The following is a 19,274-nucleotide window of genomic DNA, read 5'->3' as shown; positions in this document are numbered from 1 at the left end:
GCCAAAGGGGCATTCCCCAGGACCCCACGTGGGGGCTAAGGGCACGAGGAGGAGGCAGCCTGGCACTGGGGAGGGCCCCGCAAGTGGGTGCTGCTGGGAGCAGGAGTGGTGCCGAGGCCCTGGTCAGGAGAGGGGGTCTGGGCCACCCTCAGCACAGAGGCCAGTGCAGGAGGGGCTCCTCGGCCGCACTGACCTCATTGAGCACAGCGATGAGGGCCAGTGAGTACTCGATGACGTGCTGGGGGTCGGCCTGGCGCAGCAGCCCAGGCAGCGTGCTCTCTGTGAGGCTGTACAGCCAGGGCGTGAGATCTGGGAGGCCGTCGGGGGACTCTCTGGGGGGCTCTGGCAGGGTGATGGCCAGAGACCTGTGGGCAGAGGCTGTGGATGAACAGGTGGCGGGCCCCCCTCCCACCCCCGGCCAGGCCCTGTTTCACGGGCACAGGCTCACCTGTTGAGGGCGACCACGGCAGCACCCAGCTGGTCCTGCACAACCACAGCCAGGCCCACCACAAAGTGGGGCGCAAAGCCAGGCGGCAACACGGCCCCATAGGTGGAGAGGCTGCCCTTGTAGACACAGAACTCCTCGCAGTGGCCCTGGCGACAGCGCCGCAGCAGCAGGGCGTACACCAGTGGAGCACCCGCGTCCTCCTCGTCCTGCCAGCCTGTGGGCCCCCCAGGGCATCAGCGGGGTCCCCACGTGCCCCCCATCACCAGGGCCCCATGGCCGTACTCACCCACACACTCGAAGTGCACCTTGGTGGTGAGGGCGCGCACGGCCTCGAGCGGGAAGAGGCGGCAGGAGCCCCCCAGTGGAGGGCGGTTCGGGGCGAGATGGATGGAGGCACAGCCCTGCTCCTGGCCCGAGCGGCCCAGCACCGTGAGCGTAAATGTGTAGCCCTCGCCGTCCCGCAGCACGCCGCGCCGCACCACCAGCCGCATGCCCGCACTGCCCGTGGACGTGGTTGTCTCGTCCAGCACCAGTGTCTCATTGCTAAAGCTGCGCGCGGCCCAGAGCTGAGGGGGCACCCAGATCGCAGGTGCTCAGGGGCGGGTCTCCCCCAGGCCCCCCACCTTTGGTCCCCACCCGGGGCCCCCTGCTCACCCCGCGCTCGGAGCCCCCGCCGCAGTTGTCACAGCGGCCCTCCAGGTACACGTAGGAGCTGCGGCTCACTGCGTACACCGCCTGCGCCTTGCAGGACACACACTCCAAGGACACGATGGGTACCCGGCCACTCCGGATCAGCACCTGGAGGCCGGGCAGGATTAGAGAGAGGCATGCCCACCCTGGCCAGGAGCCTCCAGACTGGGGCTCTGCTCCTGAGGTCCAGACCCTTGAGTCTGCCCCGTGTGGTGGGTGGTAGTGAAACCCATGGAAGAGCAGGGCCCCTGCCCCTGCCATCCTCCCACCTGCTCCTCTCAGACCCAGCCAACTCCTAAGTCAGTCCAAAGCCCAGGTTCTGTGGGGCCATGAGCTCAGCCCTCACCCAGGATATTTATGTCGTTTTGTGACTCCTAGGATTGGCGAGAGACAAGGGAGGAGGATAGGGGGAGGAGGGAATTTAATGAAGCGCAGACCACGATGGGCTTATTTTCTGCAGCACCCCGGGCCGATCTTGGGCCTGGCACACAGCAGGCACTCGACAGGTGCTCGGCCACAAACGGATAAACAGAGGCATGAAGGTATGGATGGACGAGTGTCCGCGTGAGGACAAGCATAGCTCAGCGCAGCCCCATCTGAGCCTCCCACTGCTCTCTGCCCTGGGGGCGGGGCCCACATCAGACAGCCCCAGACAGTCACTCCGGGCAGAAACCTGGCACGGGGGACGGACACCCCATCCAGGGCACCAGCAGGGCCTGATGCACCCATTCCTGTTACAGCAGCAGGAGTGGTGCCATGGTGCCAAGCATACGTGGTCCTGACCACCTGGCGGCTTAGGTTGGGAGAGAGAGAGTGCTCCACACACAGGAAAGAACAGGCCCTCCCCATTCAGGGAGGGGACACCATGCTCTGGGGAAGGGACGTGTCTCCTCGCTGTTGGTCTTCAGTGCTGCGGGGACAGTGAATTTCTCACAAACCACTAGGGCCTGTGCTGTACCTCTAAGCTTTGTGCACAGCTATGGCCTTTTTGGGATAAAGCAATGCCAGAGGAGCATCTTGTTAAGTAGAATTAGCATCAAGAGTAATAATGACTTAAAACCAATAGCTTCTAGAAGCACTAAAACAAAAAAACAAAAAAAACCTTAAAAATGGGTGCTGGGGGACTTCCCTGGTGGCGCAGTGGTTAAGAATCTGCCTGCCAATGCAGAGGACACGGGTTCGGGCCCTGGCCCAGGAAGATCCCACATGCCGCGGAGCAGCTAAGCCCATGTGCCTCAACTACTGAGCCTGTGCTCTATCTAGAGCCTGTGAGCCACAACTACTGAGCCCGTGTGCCACAACTACTGAAGCCCACGTGTCTAGAGCCTGTGCTCCGCAACAAGGGAAGCCACCACAATGAGAAACCTGCGCACCGCAACTAGAGAAAGCTCACGCATGGCAACAAAGACCCAATGCAGCCAAAGATAATTAAAAAAAAAAAAAAAGGGTACTCGGTACTAAGTACGGGCAGGGACCCTGTGCACTCAGCCTCTCTGGCAGTCCCCCCCAACCCTGGGGGCCAGTAGCTCCACCCAGGCCTGGGCCAGGGCAGCACCCACCGTCTGGTTGGTGACCTCCTCCTTGCGGCCTGCCTTCCATACGGTCAGGTTGAAGGTGTACTCCACACCGGCTTGCAGACGCTCCCGGGGGATGGTGACCACGCTGCTCCCACGGGGCCCGAAGTTCAGCGCACACCCGCCAGTCTCACTCTGCAGTCCGTAACAGGGCCGGGGTTGGGGGGGTGCACGGGGGTGAGACCCTAGGCCTGCATCCAATTAGAGACTGGCCCGGGGACGGCTGGGAAGACCCCTCCCCCTGCTGGGATCGAGCCCACCAGGCACTCAGACATATCAAGCGGACCCAAGAGCCTGCCAGCCTCATTCACACAAACGACCTAAGGGGGATCAGGAGGACGACTGCCCCGCCATGTGGCTGACCTGCGTCGAGGCCACGCAGGCCCAGTGGAAGCTGAGTGGCGTCTGGTCACCGTCCTCCAGGTTGGGGTCATAGGACTTGCTCCCATCCAGCACCAGGTCTTGAGAGTCCGACCACACACGGTAGGAGCCACCCTCGACAATGGGCACCAGGCGCTCAGGGGCCACTGTCACATTGGCCTGGATGCTCCGTGCCAGCGGTGTGTCCCCAAATGACACGACGAACACAAAGCAGTAGTGGCCCACAGGCAGCACCATCCGTGGCACCACCAGCTGGGGCCGGCTCACATCCACACTGGGCAGGGTCACCCGGGCCATGCGCCCAGGCCGCTGGCAGCTGGTGGCACGGTACACCTCCCAGCGGTACTCAGTCTGGTACGTGACGCAGTCGCGCAGGTCGACATGGGCCTCCAGGTAGTTGCGCTGGGAGCGCCGCATAAGTACCTGCGGGGGCAGGGCCACATCCACCTCGGGCTCCCTGCAGGCCAGCACGTGGACGGTGACCGTGGTCTGCGCCACAAAGAAGCTCACCAGGTTGGAGGCGTTCACCTCCACACGGTAGTCCCCAGGCTGCAGGTAGGAGTGAGCCGCCCAGGGAACCTCCGTGTTCTCTGCCAGGGCCCCGTCCCCAAAGTCCCAGTGGTAGGCCACACGCCGGGGGCTGGGGCTCGTAGCAGCCTCGAAGTGGGCCGAGCGGTTGGTGAAGCAGCGGCTGCTGTGCAGCGCCACGTGCTGAATGATGTCCTGGACCTCAACCATGAGCGTGTGGTTCACGCCGCCCAGCTCATTGAAGGCTCGCACGTGTATCTCCAACTGCCCCGCGGCCACGGGGGTATAGGTGACATCGCGACCCGACAGGATGACCAGCGAGTCCCCCTGGACCTTTTGCAGCGAGAAGTACCACGCGTAGGCAACACGGGAACCCCGCTGCACCCGGGCCGTGAAGTTCCTCTCGGCGCCCGTGGCGATGGCCGGCTCACAGCAGTCGGGCACCTGGAGCCCACCCACGGCCTCCAGCACCGAGACACGCACCTGCGCCTGCACCCGGCTTACATGGTTCTCAGCCTGGATGCTCACCGTGTAGTCCCCGAGCCGGGGGAAGCTGCGGGAGAAGTGGGGCCCAGGGAGCACCTCGGGGCCAGCCCCGCTGACCTGTAGGTGGAAGCTGACGGCCGAGCCGGCGGCCAGCAGGATCTGAAAGTGAACCAGCTGCCCGGGCTCCACCACCTTCCTGCTGGCCCATAGCACCAGGCCCACGATGGGCTCCTCCACCGTGAGGTTGTGTGTGGCCACGACCCAGCTGACCGCATTGGAGGCGTTGAGCTGAATGGAAAAGGTGCCAGCGTCTGGGAGGACAACGGCAATGTGCTGGCCATGCCTGCTGCCACCTGGCACGGCCCAGCACCAGCTCACGTTGGTGCCCGAGGCCAGCTGCCCCCAGAAAGGCACGGTGGAACTGGCCACCACAAAGCTGCAGTCCAGTTCACCGGCCCTGATGCTGAGGCCACTGACAGGCACCTGCACAGCCACCTCAACGCTGGCGTTGGCTGAGCCCAGTTGGTTCTTGGCCGTGACTGTGACCAGGTGCAGGCCAGGGCTGGGAAAGGTGTGGGTGGTGGATGGCTCTGAGGTCTCCCAGCCCAGCCCTTCCTCCAGGGACCAGGTGTAAGTGATGCCACTGCCACCAGCCAGCTCAGCACGGAGGGTGACACTTGCATTGACAGCCACTGGGTTTGGGGAGGCGGCGGCGGCCAGCCACCCCACAGGCTCCACAAAGTTCACAGTGCGGTTGGCTAAGGCGCTGCCCAGCATGTTGGTGGCCCGCAGCTGGACGTGGTAGGTGCCAGCCTCGAGCACGGTGAGCGAGAAGGCTTTGCCGCTGCCAGCCAGGGCCAGGCCACTGTCCCGCTGAGCGGTCCAGCTATAGGAGATGTTGGTGCCATCCCTGACTGTGGCCTGCAGCTGCAGCGTGCGGTTGGTGGGGAAGCAGCAGCTACCGCCGCCGCCCACCACCTGCAGCCCCTCGATGTGCTGCAGGACATAGATGAAGATACTGTCCTGGGCTGCGCCCACCTCATTCTCAGCTGTGACAATGATGTTGAAGGTGCCGACAGACCGGAAGGTGTAGGAGATGGTGGGGCCCCCAGGGATGGGTGTGCAGCGGTCACAGAGGACCCAGGAGTAGTGCACATCACTGCCCGCCTCCAGGGAGGTGCTGAAGCTCACGCTGCCGTTCAGGGGTACCACTGTGCGGCTGGCGTTGACACTAAGCCCCCGCACACGCCGCTGCACGGTGACATTCAGCTGGGCCTCCCCACGGCTCACCTCGTTCCAACCGGACACCCTGACGGGGAAGCAGCCTGTGCTGCTATAGGCGTGGGTGACCGCAGGGCCCTGGAGCCGCCTGCCATCCCCCAGCTCCCACAGGTAGGTGGCGGGGTGCCCACGTCCCACAGCAGAGAACAGGTAGGGCTGCTGCAGCTCCAGCACATGGGAGCCATTGACCCTGATGCCTGTGAGATCCACAGGCTCCTGCACCTCCACGAGTGCCGAGTCGTTGGCGGCTGAGATGTTGTTGGACACGGTGACCGTCACCAGGTAGGAACCTGAGTCCCAGTAGGTGAATGTGGCCTCGGGGCCCCCGACGCGGGCAGCGGCGTCCTCGGTGCCGAAGTCCCAGGTGTAGCGGTAGGGGAATGGGGGCCAGGCACAGGCAACTAGCCGGGCTGCGTCCCCGACCCGCACGAACTGCCTCTCGGGCCGCACGGTGATGTTGCCCACCTCAGGCTCCACGCAGATGCTGCTGAAGTAATGCGCCTTGTTCACGTGGCTCGACAGGACCAGCGCCAGGGGGAATGTACCGCTATGTGTGAAATTGTGCATCACTGTCGGGTCTCCCCGGACGGTCGTGTTGGACGAGCCGTCCCCGAAGGTCCAGTCGAAGATGTAGTTGGTAGGGTCCCCGGTGACGTGGGCTCTGAGCTGGGCGTGGGGCTGGGTGGGGATGCAGGCCGTAGGGTCGATCCACAGCACCTCCAGGACGAAGACCTGTATGGGCAGGCTCCGGGCCAGGTTTCCAGTGGGGCTGGACGCACCCACGGTCACTGTGCAGTTCTGCGCCCGCAGGTAGACGTGCTCTACCGTGGCCTCAGGGCCCACGAGCACTGTGCCGTCCCCCATGTCGAAAGTCCATGTGACGTTGTCACCCGAATCCAGGGTGGCGCTGACCACCACGGGTGCACCCTGCTCCACGGCTGGGCTCAGGCTCACGGTCAGGCCACGGAGCTCCTCGAAGACACGGACACTGATGCTCGCCACTGTACTGCTCACCGTGTTGTTGACCTCCAGTCGGATGTGGTAAGCGCCCCTCGAGGCAAACGTGTGGTTGACCTCTGGCTGGGGCTGTGTTACAGCTGGGGAGCCATCCCCGAAGTCCCATGTGTACAGGACACCCCCGGGCGAGGGAAGCGGGTGCGGGAAGAAGGTGACAGGCCAGCCAGCCACCAGGACCCGGCTGCCCGTGGCCACGGCCACGGTGGGCAGAGTGGCACGCACACTCACAGGCACCTGCTGCGTCAGGTTCTCGAAGGTACTGGACACGAGCAGGGTCAGGTTGTATTCACCTGGCAGACAGGCCCAGAATGGGTAAGGGGCCGGGGCCACCGCCACCACCTACTCAGCAGAACCCCTCCTAACCCTGTGCTGCGGGCAGGGGCCTGGGGTGGGGGTGAGGAGCAAAGCAGGGCCCCAGTTCTAACGTGAACAGAGAACGCCCTTGGACCCAGGCCAAGGTGCTCTCAGCACAGGGCGAGTCGCAGGGCTGAGGCAGAAAGATGAAGAGCAACCGTCTCCAGGTACGACTGCCCTTGGGGTGACAGGGCAGGCACAGGTGCAGGGCTGAGATCATAGGGGAACCACTGTTTACTCTGCATTTCTGTGTGTGGGGCTTCTGGAATTTCAAAAATGACTAAAAGGAACCTTCCCTTCTCCCCCAAAAAAGGCTCAGGAGAGGAGTCAGGAGGTGATAGAACGGTCCGGTTTCTGGCCAGCAGACTTGAATCATGGGTCTCAGAGGCCTAGTCCACCCCTCAACACTGGATATCCCTTCTTCACCCCAGTGAGGGCCCTGCGCCATCAGCCCAGGCTGGATCCCGGGAGGCAGGACCAAGGGGGGCTGTCCCCCAGGGAGGGGATGTCCCCGGGGCAGGGCTCGCCCAAGCTGGAGGCTGGCAGGGCAGTGGGCCTGCCCCTTACCTGGGATAGTGTAGGTGTGTGTGATGTTGTGCTCCACCAGCACCTGGGCCACTGTGGGGTCTGGGACCTGGAAGGACTCGTTGTATGGAGGCTTGAACTGGCCGATCACCTGCTCCCCATCCCCGAAGGTCCACCTGCCAGGGCAGCAAGCAGGCGGTGAGCAGGCTAGGAGGGAGGGGTAGGAGGGAAGGGTGGGGAGGGCCCGGCTGTAGCCCCTTTCCTTGCACCTCCTTTCAGGGTACCACCCGCCCTGCTGCAGCCCCCCAGCTGCTCCCAACGTCCTATGTACCCAGCACGTCCTGAAAGATGAGGAGGTGAAGGCTGGGGCCCCACCCAGGGGCCCAGCACACTCACAGAAAGGCCACCTCCATGGCCGAGTCCACCAGCACAGCAGCCGCCAGTGCCAGTGTGGCATTGGGGGGCAGCACGGGCGGCACCGCAGACACCCGCAGGCCCCGCATCCTGTGCATCCGCTCGACTGTGACGTTGTAGTTCACGGTGACATTGCTCACGTGGTTGGAGGCCGTCAGCTGTGGGGACAGGCGGCAGTGAGCAGGCCACCAGCCGGCCACAGGGCAGCGTGGACAGAGCCCCTCCCCGCACTCACCCACAGCTGCCACGGGGTCCTCGGGAGCAAAGCAGAACAGAAGGCACAGGTGAACAGTGGACAGCCCAGCCCCCGCCCCCCCCACCCTACTCTCCACCCTGTGCCCACGGCCCCCGCCCACCGAGAGCTTGAAGACGGCAGCGCTCTGGTAGATGACGTTGAAGACCACATTGTGGAAGGTCAGGGACTGCTTGTCATCAATGGTCCAGCGGAAGACCACATCTGAGCCAGCCTCCACCACAGGGCTGTACCTCTGCGGAAGGGCACAGCGTCAGCTGGCCATGGCCCTGCCCCAGCCCAGGGTCTCTGGGGGACCAACTGTGCCCTCAACCCACGTCTATCTGCCTGGACATAGCTCCCTATGGGGCTTCCCTCTAGGCTAAGGAGGCCACACAGTGCGGGGCTGAGCCTGGGCTTGGTTACATCCTGACCTCTCTGTACCTCAGTTTCTTCATCTGTAAAGTAAACCCAACACCCGTGACAAGAAGCCAACCCACCTCAGTCTGTGCACCCCCATCCCAGGGCTCCTGCTCAGGCCCCCGTAGCTGGACAGCACAGTGCCATTTGGGAAGGCACGTGAGTCTCAATGGGCCTCATGGTTCTGGATGTTTACCTGAGTCACCTGATAGAACAGGTGTGAACAGGGAAGCCAGGGGAAGGGGACACAACTGCCCAACAGCCCCTGTGCTAAGGCTGCAGAACCGGTGGCTGCCTTATGCGAGGTGGGTACTCCCAAGACAGGGACAGGGACAGCCCCTCCCGGAGTGGCACCGACAGTGGCCAGGTGGCATCAGACCCCAACCTCAAAAAGCGCTCACTTTAGCCAGGTGGGAACACAGCAGGGCCCCGAAAACACACCCAGGATCAGCGAGGTCAGAGGTGGGTGAAGAGCTTGACAATTCGTGCAGGAAATGTGAGAACAAAAAGAAGCGTTTTCAGAGCAACTGTTTCACAGGTGACTTCCCAGTAACTTAGGAATTAACGAACCATCTGAGGAGCCATTGAACAGGACCTGCCCAGAAACTGACACTGAGCCCACTGTCCCCTCTGCATAGGAACCTTGTCTCAGGGCGGGGCGGGGGGCGGGGTCCACACTCACCACCAGGACGCCCTGCAGCACTCGGGCCTCAGGGCTGGGCGTGGCGCGGAGACCTCGGATGGGCTCCTCAGCCTTTACCCGCAGGCTGAGGTTGGCCCGGCCAGCACCGTTCTCCACCACAACCTCCACATCGTGCTCGCCCGCGCTGAGCCCGGGCAGCGCCAGCACCGAGAACAGGGTGCTATTGGCCTCATGGGCACAGCCAGGCACCAGGGCAGCCACAGTGGCAGGGCAGGCAGCCTCGAAGGGCGCACTGACGTTGCCCCCAAGCCAGCGTGCCGTGGCCGTGGCGTTGGTGCCGGAGTCCACCTGGAGCACCAAGGCCGAGCCGTTGGTGGGCATGTAGAGGCGGCCGTCGTAGGGGGCCGGGTAGATGGCCCGAAGCCCTGCCACCGGGGAGAGCACGTTGAAGCTGCAGGACAGGTTGTGCCTGGACACGCTGTTGCCCACTGTGGCCCTGACCTCATAGCGCCCCGGCCGCCGCAGCCCCGGGTTGGGGCTCAGGCCCAGCAGAGGGGTGAGCCGCTCTGTGGCAACAAGCAGCCGCAGGGCGCAGGCAGGGCCAGCCGGGGCCGCCTCCAGCTGGGCAGGTAGGTGGGCCAGCCAGGCTGAGACGTTGGTGGAGAAGTACGGGGCCTCGGAGCCAGGGATGCCGAGTGCCGGGGGGCAGCGCAGGAGGGCGCCCGGTCCAGCATCGTGCTGCAAGCTGATGAGGTCACCAGGGAACAGAGGGTTGTCCTGGCCGTGGAAGGTTACCTACAGAAGAGGGGGGTGGGCCTGTGTCAGGTCCTCACAGTGGGTCAGGGGCCTGTAGGCAGCACTGGGCCAGGGGCTCCAGCGGGCGGCAGAACCCCCCTGGGGTAACCCAGAGTCACCCCCTACAGGGGTCTCAACACTCCTCACTCACTCACACACCACCAGGCTTCACAGGGGCCTCCAAGGCACTCAGGATGGGGACAGACGGAAGAACACAGGGCACAGAGTATGCAGGCAGGGGTGGGGCTTCCCCAGACAGGGGAGGGACTTCTGGACACTGGCCAGCCTTGCCCAGAGAAGGGAAGAGTCCTCCTTAAAAGGCAAGTGCGGGGGCCTCCCTGGTGGCGCAGTGGTTGAGAGTCCGCCTGCCGATGCAGGGGATACGGGTTCGTGCCCCGGTCTGGGAGGATCCCATATGCCGCGGAGCGGCTGGGCCCGTGAGCCATGGCCGCTGAGCCTGCGCGTCCGGAGCCTGTGCTCCGCAACGGGAGAGGCCACAGCAGTGAGAGGCCCGCATACCGCAAAAAGAAAAAAGAAAAAAAAAGGCAAGTGCGAAGGCCCTGGGGCGGGAGCTTCTCACGGTTGGCAGAGGAGGAAAGCACTGCCGAGGCGGGAGGCGGGTGAGTTAGGGGACCTGGAGGGCTGTGCAGAATAATCTGCATTTTGTTTGTGTTTGATGGGGAGGCAGAAGGCACCTAGGCCAGTGATACACACCGAGTACTGGGCGGGGGGGCCCGCAGGCACAGAGAAGAGGAACTCTTTCCACAATGCATAGGAGACCCCAGGGAGCCCCAGCCCTGATGTGGATCCGTTGGCACAGGCCCGAAGGTGGCAGGGGGCGTCCAGAGGCAGGCAGATGTTGGATCTGGGGCACGGGTGTCCTTCTGGTGTGCATGTAGGGATGGGCTCAGTCCTGTTTTCCAGGGACCTACCCTGGGGCTCGCTGCTGTTTCCTGGGGCCCCTGCAAGGAAAGGAGGGGTGTCAGGGACCCCAATTTGCTAACAGATCATAAGGACGCCCTGCTACGACATGAGGTCTCGCCAGGCAGTGTACCCGGCCCCCACCATCACTCCTCTAACCCTCCCCACACCAGGCCAGCTGACTGACCCCGGCGAGTCCCCAGCCCCAGCAAGTTCCCCACCAAACCCATCCTTGGGATCCCCAGTATGAGTTGGCATCTCTGTGGACCCCACTCTGTCCACCTTGAGGCTGGAGACCAGTCCAGTGGGCAAGGGACCAGCAGACACCACAGTACAGAGAGGCCGCTCGAGCCCCCCAAGTCCCACTGCCAGGATGGAGTCCCACCTGTTCCTCCCATGGCCCGATACACCTGCAGCCTCAGCTGGGCAGGCCCGCCGAGCTCCGGGGTCCCGAACTCGGCAGCAGTGAGGAAGGCTTCGCGGCTCGGGCTCAAGCCAGGAAACACCATCACCTGCCAGGGCAGGGGGGCCACTCAGCTCCACCGACCCCGGCCCTCAGCCGGCCCCACCCCGATGCCCGAACACCCACCAGGTCAGAGGGGAGGAGCCACCAGATGGGCCTTCAAGAGGCCCCCACTGGCCTCATTTCACACAATGGGAGACAATGTCACTCAGGAGAAAAAAATCAGGTCAAAACCATCTGTGAGCAACAGGAATTGTACCTTCATTTCTAAAAAATCTCCAAGCACTGAGAGAAAAGGCTCAGGAGCGTTCAGGGCTCTCCCGATGCCAGGCCTGGGTGCTACTCCCCTCTGCACTGACTCTACTGGACACAGAATGTTAATAAGGCCCAGAAAAAGGCTTCTTGTTTTTTAAAGAGAACTGCAACAGCCAGGGCAAGAAGCCTGGAAGGCCAGCCTACCTCAACGGGCTCCCGGGGGGCTGTAAGGGCCTCCTGCTGCACCAGGGGGCTCAGGGGCCCCTGCAGGTCCCCACTGGGTGCTCCCACGAGGAAGTTCTCTGCATCCCACACAGGGCCTGGGGTGCAAGTGTGCAATGAGGTGCTGTTCCCAGGCCGAGTGTGTTGGGGGCCCAGGGTGGGGCCAGACCTGGGACTGAGCCACCTGGCAGTAGCCCCTGGCTCCCTCCACCTGTTTTGTCCAGTGTGGGCTCAGTCCGGGACAGTAGACACTCAGCAAACACCTAACAAACACTGAACAGCTAAGGAATGAACTGGGGTGCCAGGGGCAGCTGTCCTGGCCAGGATGGGAGGAGTTCCCGGGGTGGCCAGGGGACCCTGTATGCTTTGGAGGAGGGGTGTCCTGGGCCAGGGCAGCAGGTGCTCCCCAGCATCCCAGGGGCCCCAGCGCACCTCCGGGCCGCAGCTCACAGACGTAACTGTGCGGTGCCGAGCACAGGTCCGTGTTGCACTGCCCAGCAGGCCCGAGCCGCACGCAGCGCTCAGCTGTGGCGGGGTGCGGCTCCCCGGGCAGCCAGTTCTGGCAGCTCTCCAGGCTGAAGGCCTCACCCTGCGGCGCTGGGCCCACCTCTACCCCCTCCACAGCCGAGAAGCCAATCCACACGTCCAGGCTCCTGCAGGCAGACAGAGGGAAGGGCAGGTGCTCAGGGGCTCCCCGGAGATAAGCACCCCTCCCTCTGCCCTCTCTGGGGGCACCCTCCTCAGAGCAGCCTGTCAGGCAGGCTCTGCCTCTGTCCCCACTTTCCAAATGGGGAAACTGAGGCTCAGACATGACTTGGCAAGCAAGGCCCACACCAGTGCCCACCCAATCACCCATCTCATGGGGCCAGGGGCCCAGCTGAGACCCTCGTGGGGCTCCATCTCACTCTGGCCCAGGGCCACGTAGACCTGTGTGTGCCCGGAGGTGAGGCTCCAGGTGTGGCATTTGGGGACCAAGACACCCACATATCAGTCCCCAAACAGGCTACTCCCCACAGCTCTGCCAGGGCAGAGAGACCCTCCTGGAGGCAGGGCTTGTAGATACAAGGACAGGGACAAATACTGGGACAGGGTCAGACAGAGGGACAGGCAGCAGGGGTGGCTGAGGTGCTGTGGTCAGAGCTGGGTGCTGGGGCTGCATTACCACCTGGGAACCAAGTGACCTTGGGCAAGGGCTTTGACTGCTTTGGGCCTCGATTTCCCCTCGGGAAGTCCAGGGTGACCCACAGTCCAATCAGCCCCTTCCCACACAGGGACCCTGGGAGAGGAGGGGGGCCTGGCTCCACCCCATCCCACCCCCCAGCCATGGCAGGTGCTAAGGGCTGAGTAGAGACCAGGCGGGGCCGCCTATGGTGACCACTACAGAGCACATGCCCCCACAGGCCTGGGCAGCCAGAGCGTCCAAGAGGCTCCTTGTGCATGGGCAGCGCTTGGCAGCAGTGACCACTCGCAGGGGAACAGCATGAGGAGCAGGAGGAAGCGCAGCCTCCGTGGTCACACCAGAACCTCCCCTGTCCCTGCCAGGAGGGGCCCAGCATGGGACAGTGGGGGCAGAATACAGGGCCGGGGGTGCACCTCCCACAGTGGGCACCCGTGTCCACATCTGTGCCAGGAGAGCTGATAGAAACGGCCACACGCAGGCACAACATGGCTCCTCATCCCCAGAGCCAGGCTGGCTGGGTGGAGACAGCACCTCCAGACACCCCAATGTGCTCATGCTCCATCCCCACCCCAGCACTCTGGGGACCTCCCCCCACCTCCTAGCCTCTCCGAGGACCAGCGGCATTTGGGCAGGCACCTGGTGACGCGGGAGACCAGGAAGTGCTGGACGGCAGGACTGTCCACCATGGCCAGGGCGGCCCCGGCCCAGGCCCGGCACTGCTCCTGTGCCTGCAGCCAGGCCGCCTTCTCCACCACCAGGCGGTAGCAGCGGCCATTACCAGGGAAGATCTCAGTGTCCGAGGGGCAGAGCGGATGCACCACTGGGGGGTCAGAGGGCAGAGAGACGGGGCATCGATGTGTGCCCAACCAGGCCTGCCCCACCCACCCCGACTCAGGCCCAGGGGCAGGGCGGCCCCACCTCGAGCTGGCTCCTCGCCCAGGGCCACGATGCTGTAGGTGGCCTCGAGGCCGGAGCCGCCACGGTTTCGGACACCAAGCTTCAGGGTCTCGTTGCTATGCACAGAGGCCAGACACATGAGCTCCAGGGCTACGGGAGCCGCCTCCACCCGCACCTCTGCCCAGAGCCGAGCAGAGCCGACCCCCAGAGCCAGCACGGCCGTCACGGGATAGCGCCCAGGCAGCACATAGTGGTGAACGGCATCCGGGCCAGCAACGTCCACCTCAGGGGAGCCATCGCCGAAGTCCCAGCGCGTGGAGCTGACTGGCAGTGAGGCAGTGACGTGGAAGGCTGCGGGCTGGCCAGAGGCCAGAGGTCCTTGGGGCCCCACCAGGGCAGCCCCTGGGGAGGCAGGGAAGATGTTCTGGAGGAGGGTGGGCCCCCGGCAGGTGGGGGCGGGGGTCAGTGGGGGGCTGGAGCAAGAGGGTAGGCAGGCTGAAGAGGCATTGGGAGGCCGGGCCAACCCGCACAGGCACCTGCCCTGCTCTGAGAGGGCCGCAAGGCCCTGGCCAGCCGCGAAGCAGAAGGCGCTGCAGGCCTCAGGAGCCAGCGGGCCCTCGTGGGCAGCTGAGAAAGCCACCAGCGCCACGGCGCCCGAGCTGTCATCAGGGACACAGGCGACGTACTCCTCACCTGGAAGGGACAGGCAGGCTGGTCCCGAGGGTGCACCCCACCCCATTCTACACCCCAGATCACATCATCTCCGACCCTCCAGCGGCTGCGTGGCGCTCACCCCCACCCCCAGGCTGGTCTCCCTGCCTCCCGCCCACATGGTCCCCTGGTCCAGAGGGCCTCCCTGATCCCTCCCCCAGTCAGTCTGTCTCAGGCCCTGTAATTATTTCTCTCGTGCAGCTGTTCCCCGATCTCCATCTGCCACCCTAGGCTGGAGACCCCTGAAAACCGCAGGGTTCCCGCCGGCTGCTTGGCCAAGCTGCCCGGCAGGGAAGGACCAAGCATGTCTCGCCCACCCGCACTCACCACAGCCGCTGTCCAACAGGGGGCCGCTGAGGAGGGGCCGGCCGGCCAGAGGGCCGGGCCCAGCGCACGTGGCCGCCTCGGGCCGCACCACGCGGACCTGCTGCTCCTCTGCCCAGCGCGGCAGCCAGGCCAGACCACAGTCACACTCCAGCGGGTTCCCGCTCAGGTTTCTGCAGGGGGCGGGGCAGGCTCAGAGGGCAGGTGTGGGGGCCACGGGCCCAGCTGCCGACAGCCACCAAAGCCAACAAAACTTACATTTCACTTAAATTAAATAAATTAGCAAATATTCCTTCTTCTAATGTAGAAATCTTGTTGTTGCTTATGTCCCTGGAAGAAAGGAGAGATTCGACAAGGTCTGACGTGAGCCCCCTTAACTGCAACAGTGACAGGCAGCCGCCGCCTGCCTACTGCGTGGAATCCCGCAGCGGCCCTGGAGGGGACACTCACAGCTCCGTCAGCGCCGAGAGGTTCGCCAGGAGCCCAACGTCCAGCGCCCGGAGCAGGTTGTGGGAGACGTCTCTAGAGAGTAAAGCAGCTGCAGGTCAGTGCTGGGGCCCAAGGCAGGGCACAGAGTTCACCCGGGCCCACCTCAGATGCTCTCCAGCTGTAGCCTCCCACCCTCTGAGCTCCCTCTTCCCAGGACCAGAGGTGGAAGACCTGAATGAACTCTCATCTGGAGAGCCCGAGGCAGGAGAGAGCTGGCCCCTCAGCACTCCATCCATGCCCTTCCCCTTCCCCTCCCACCCCCTGCCCCCTCGCCCAGCAGGACTGCACCATGGAGGGCAGGCTTCACCCCTCCACACAGGGTTCAGAACACACAAGGCAGCCCAGGGGTTTCCAGGGCCAGGGGCCCAGCTGCTACCAGCTGGAGGGTGGGGGAATGTGGCACAGACCACACAAACGGGAAGGGGGCTCTGGTGGATGACCCCATAGCAGAGCAGTACTGACAGCCCATGCTAAGTCTCTGGGGTCTGGGCACCAGAGTTAGAGCTGGATCTCCGTAATTGCAGGCCCTCAAGGGCAACAGAACCATATTAGAGAACCGAACATGGTGCAAGACACGGCAGAAGAGTCACGGGTTCTCAAACAATGAAACTATGAGCAGAAATAAAACATCAAAAGCCAAAAGATCCAACTGCACAAAAACATGCAACTTCCACACAAAATATCATAAGATCAGAAAACAAACAACAAGCTGGGAAAAGCACTCGCAATTTAGATGATGGATTAAAGGCCCATAATCCCCTTTCCACATATGCTGTTAACAAACCATAAAGAAAGCAAGCTATTCCAGGGGGGAAAAAAGGCCAAAGATGAGAATAGACAAGATTAACGAAACATATACAAATGTCACAGATACACAGAAAAACGCTGGTCTCAACAACTGGAGAAACACCAATGAAAACAGCACAACAGCACTATTTGTCTACCATCACCCCCAGTGCAGGTGACGTGGTGGTGACACACCAGTGACTACACTCCAATGACTACATCACCCCAGCCCCTCGCAAGTCTTTCCGAGGTTACACTCTCTAGCCAACAATTCTACCTCCCCGCCTGGCATAGAGGTGGAGGCCAGTCACCCAGCCAGTCCACCTCCTGGTCAGGGACCCCGGACCAGCCTGACTCAGTGGACACCTCCAGTCGCCACTCCCCCCAGGCCTCCCTGTGCTCCCACAGGTCTATACCTCCCGCCATAGTCTCCAAACTGACGAGGCCTGGGCCTTCCACCCTTGGAGCCTCTGCCCTTCCAGGTGTCACTCTGGCCCTCTGATGTCCCCAGAATGCCTCTCACCAGGCCTGCCCTTCCCACTGATGACCACCCAGTCATACAGAGGCCAAAGGTCTGTCAATGCCTCCTCCAGGCCTATCTGTCTCCAGGTCCTGTCAACCCAGCTCCTAAAACATTCAGACTCCCCCACCCTACCCGAGCCACAGCCTGGTCCAGACCCCCATCCCTGGGCATCCACCCAGCCTTCACAGTCCCTCTAATGCGTGCTCCCATGGCAGCCTGAGGGGTGTCCTGAAGCCCAGCTCCATCAGCCACCCTCTGGAATGGGTTTTGCTCTCTCCAGCTGCCCCACATACAGCAAGAACTTAATAAGAACTGGCTGGTGTGAAGACAAGGCCCTCCTGGAAGCCAGGGGCCTGAGTGCCAGCCCAGACCCCAAGACCATGCCCAGGGGTGGTGCTGGGATGCCTGGTATGATACCTCTGCCTGGCTCACAATGTCCAGGACCACTTCTGGAATGAGGCTCAGGAAATGGCCCCCACTCCAGGCCCTGACCACTGCTCCTTCCTGGGGACCTGCTATCCACATGGGGCCTCATGGCCACCTACACCCAAATACTGGCTGGGGGCCAAGGGCTGGGGGCCAGTTCTCAGTCGGGCTGCTCACGTGATCCTGGCTTCCAACACAGCCAGGTGGCCACCTGGGGGACTTCTGGAGGGGCACCACCTGCCTGCAGCTGACATGAGGGAAGCCAGGCCCAAAGGGGCTCCTGTCCCCCTCTGGCCCCCACCAAGGTAGTGAGGAAAGGGGGACTGTGGACGCACTCAGCTAACCCCTGGGAGCCTGGTCTCTCCCTCTGCACAGGGGGCAGCCATCGGGAGACTTGGCGCTGAGTGGACGGCACGTGGACATGACGTGCTCAGCTGGTGCTGGCTGCAGCCTGCCTGGGGAGGCAGCGGGCCACAGGCAGCCTCCAAATCATACGGCCTCAGGCAGGGGGTACAGGCAGCAGGTGGGCAAAGGTGGGCAAGACCGAAGTTCTCCCCTGAATCGGGGGCTTCCTCAAGAGGGGCTGTGAGTAGAACCTCGGGCACAGTCAAAAGAGCTATACAGCTGCAAGGGGCAGGGTCCTCCCAGCAGCGGGACCTCTGAGACTGGATGGGGGTCCCACAGGGTCAGGGCTGGGGCTGCAGCTCCTGCTGGGATCAGATGGGGACGGAGGCTTCAGCCCAGAGGACCTGCAGCCCCATCGCTGCTCTGACCAGTGGCCGGACTGTGCAGGCCGGGGGGACACCTGATTTGGCAAAGGCTCTATCCCGGCAACAAGTGCAAAACGGCAGTGTGGGCGCCCCCCAGTAACGCCGCATGCCCTGAGAGTCCGACTGCTTTGGGCACCAGAACAGCCACATGCACGCCCCGAGGCACAGCCGTCTTTCCCCTCGCCCATGAGATGTGACAGGAGCTGGTCAGCAGGTGTGGCTCACATCCCCACTTAGCCACAGAGGCAGGAGAAACGCAGCTGCAAGATGCAGTCCCCCCGCTCCCCGTGACTGTTCAAACTCTAAAGAAAGCGCTGGAGGGGTGCACGGTAATAACTCCACTCCTGAGAGCAGGCAGGCCCCTCCATTTCCCACACTTTCATTCTGCTCTTCAAGCAGGAGAAAGTCGGTGCAGGAGGGGACAGACAGGATGCCCAGCAGGACCTAGAGCGGGGGCTTCAGAGGGGAGCAGACGGTGAGGGGCTGGGCAAGGGGGGCCAGCAGCCACACCAACCAGGGAGGTCAGGGCAAGGCCTCCTCCACTCCAAGAAGCGGCACTGTCCACTGACAGTGGGCTCAAGGCCAGAGCTCCGCCTGACTCACCCGAGCCAGGGGCCCCGGACAACCTCACTGAGCAGCTGGGTTTCCCATCTGGATACTGGCGGGTGTGCGCACGCGCACGCAGGTCCCTTCCCCCAAAGGCTGCATGACAGGGAGCCCATGCCCAGAGCATGGGTCCCAGGAACTCCAGGAGCAGAGAGGCCCTTGGGGGTCAGGGGACATAGTGACAGGACCCCCTGGCAGGGTCACCTCTGCCCCTCACAACGGAGCCTAGCTTCCCTCTTCCATCTGGCGGTGCCACTGGGTAAGCCAAGCTGGGTGCTCACAAGCAAGCCAAGAGCAGTGGGGGAGGCAGCGGCCGGCCTTCCTCCGGGGTGCGCAGTGCCCTCCACAGCAGCCCCGCCCAACCCCGGCTGGCCGATCCAGCGCACAGACTGGGAGACCAGGCCCAGCAGGATATGGGAGACACGAGATTTGCGTGTGGCATGGCAGCTGCAACTGCCCAGGCCTAAGGGAGCCCATGGCACCTGTGCATCACTGTGTTAAACCGCTGAAGTTCGCTCAAAGCCTTCAGTCTGCTGCTGAGTGAGCACGATGCCAATGCACGGCCGCAGAGCCCTGGATTCTCAATGGTTGGCGAAGATTCCACATACAAATTCTTTGAGTTTATCCTCATTGATCCGTTCAATAAAGCTACAAGAAGGAATCCTGACACCCAGCAGATCACCAAAGCACGGTGAGGCTCTCGCCATGCAGCCTGGAGAAGGCGTAACGCTCTCCAGCACTGCTGTTACTGCTAACGGAAGCACTGCTTGTAAAACTCCTACCTAATAAACAATTTGGGACAGTCTCATCCGCTTTAAAAAAAAAAGAGAGACACACACACATGGTGTCTCCCAGTACAGGCCAAGGCCCTCTACCACTGCACACGAACATGTGTGCCCAGAGGTGGGCTGCT

General features: G+C 63.1%; 1 protein-coding gene across 4 annotated transcripts in view; it reads right to left on the bottom strand.

Annotated features, from left to right (window-relative positions):
- Window positions 1–19,274, bottom strand: part of PKD1 (polycystin 1, transient receptor potential channel interacting) — a 48,162-nt gene that overhangs the window by 15,848 nt on the left and 13,040 nt on the right. For all 4 annotated transcript variants that reach the window (XM_060079107.1, XM_060079108.1, XM_060079109.1 and 1 more), the window contains exons 2-20: window positions 15,212–15,283; window positions 15,020–15,091; window positions 14,765–14,934; window positions 13,748–14,419; window positions 13,466–13,649; window positions 12,082–12,302; window positions 11,632–11,747; window positions 11,095–11,221; window positions 10,503–10,750; window positions 9,033–9,788; window positions 8,055–8,186; window positions 7,681–7,856; window positions 7,327–7,460; window positions 3,076–6,695; window positions 2,698–2,847; window positions 1,103–1,246; window positions 735–1,014; window positions 449–662; window positions 194–365 (exon numbers count right to left, since the gene is read on the bottom strand). In XM_060079107.1, coding sequence (XP_059935090.1) covers window positions 194–365; window positions 449–662; window positions 735–1,014; window positions 1,103–1,246; window positions 2,698–2,847; window positions 3,076–6,695; window positions 7,327–7,460; window positions 7,681–7,856; window positions 8,055–8,186; window positions 9,033–9,788; window positions 10,503–10,750; window positions 11,095–11,221; window positions 11,632–11,747; window positions 12,082–12,302; window positions 13,466–13,649; window positions 13,748–14,419; window positions 14,765–14,934; window positions 15,020–15,091; window positions 15,212–15,283 — 7,660 coding nt within the window. The remainder of the gene's footprint in view (window positions 1–193; window positions 366–448; window positions 663–734; window positions 1,015–1,102; window positions 1,247–2,697; window positions 2,848–3,075; window positions 6,696–7,326; window positions 7,461–7,680; window positions 7,857–8,054; window positions 8,187–9,032; window positions 9,789–10,502; window positions 10,751–11,094; window positions 11,222–11,631; window positions 11,748–12,081; window positions 12,303–13,465; window positions 13,650–13,747; window positions 14,420–14,764; window positions 14,935–15,019; window positions 15,092–15,211; window positions 15,284–19,274) is intronic.

Source organism: Mesoplodon densirostris, chromosome 16 (genome assembly GCF_025265405.1).
Source record: "Mesoplodon densirostris isolate mMesDen1 chromosome 16, mMesDen1 primary haplotype, whole genome shotgun sequence".
NCBI classification, from domain to species: domain Eukaryota; kingdom Metazoa; phylum Chordata; class Mammalia; order Artiodactyla; family Ziphiidae; genus Mesoplodon; species Mesoplodon densirostris.
Note: the sequence above shows the minus strand (reverse complement) of the source record. Positions and strands in the feature narration are given on the sequence as shown.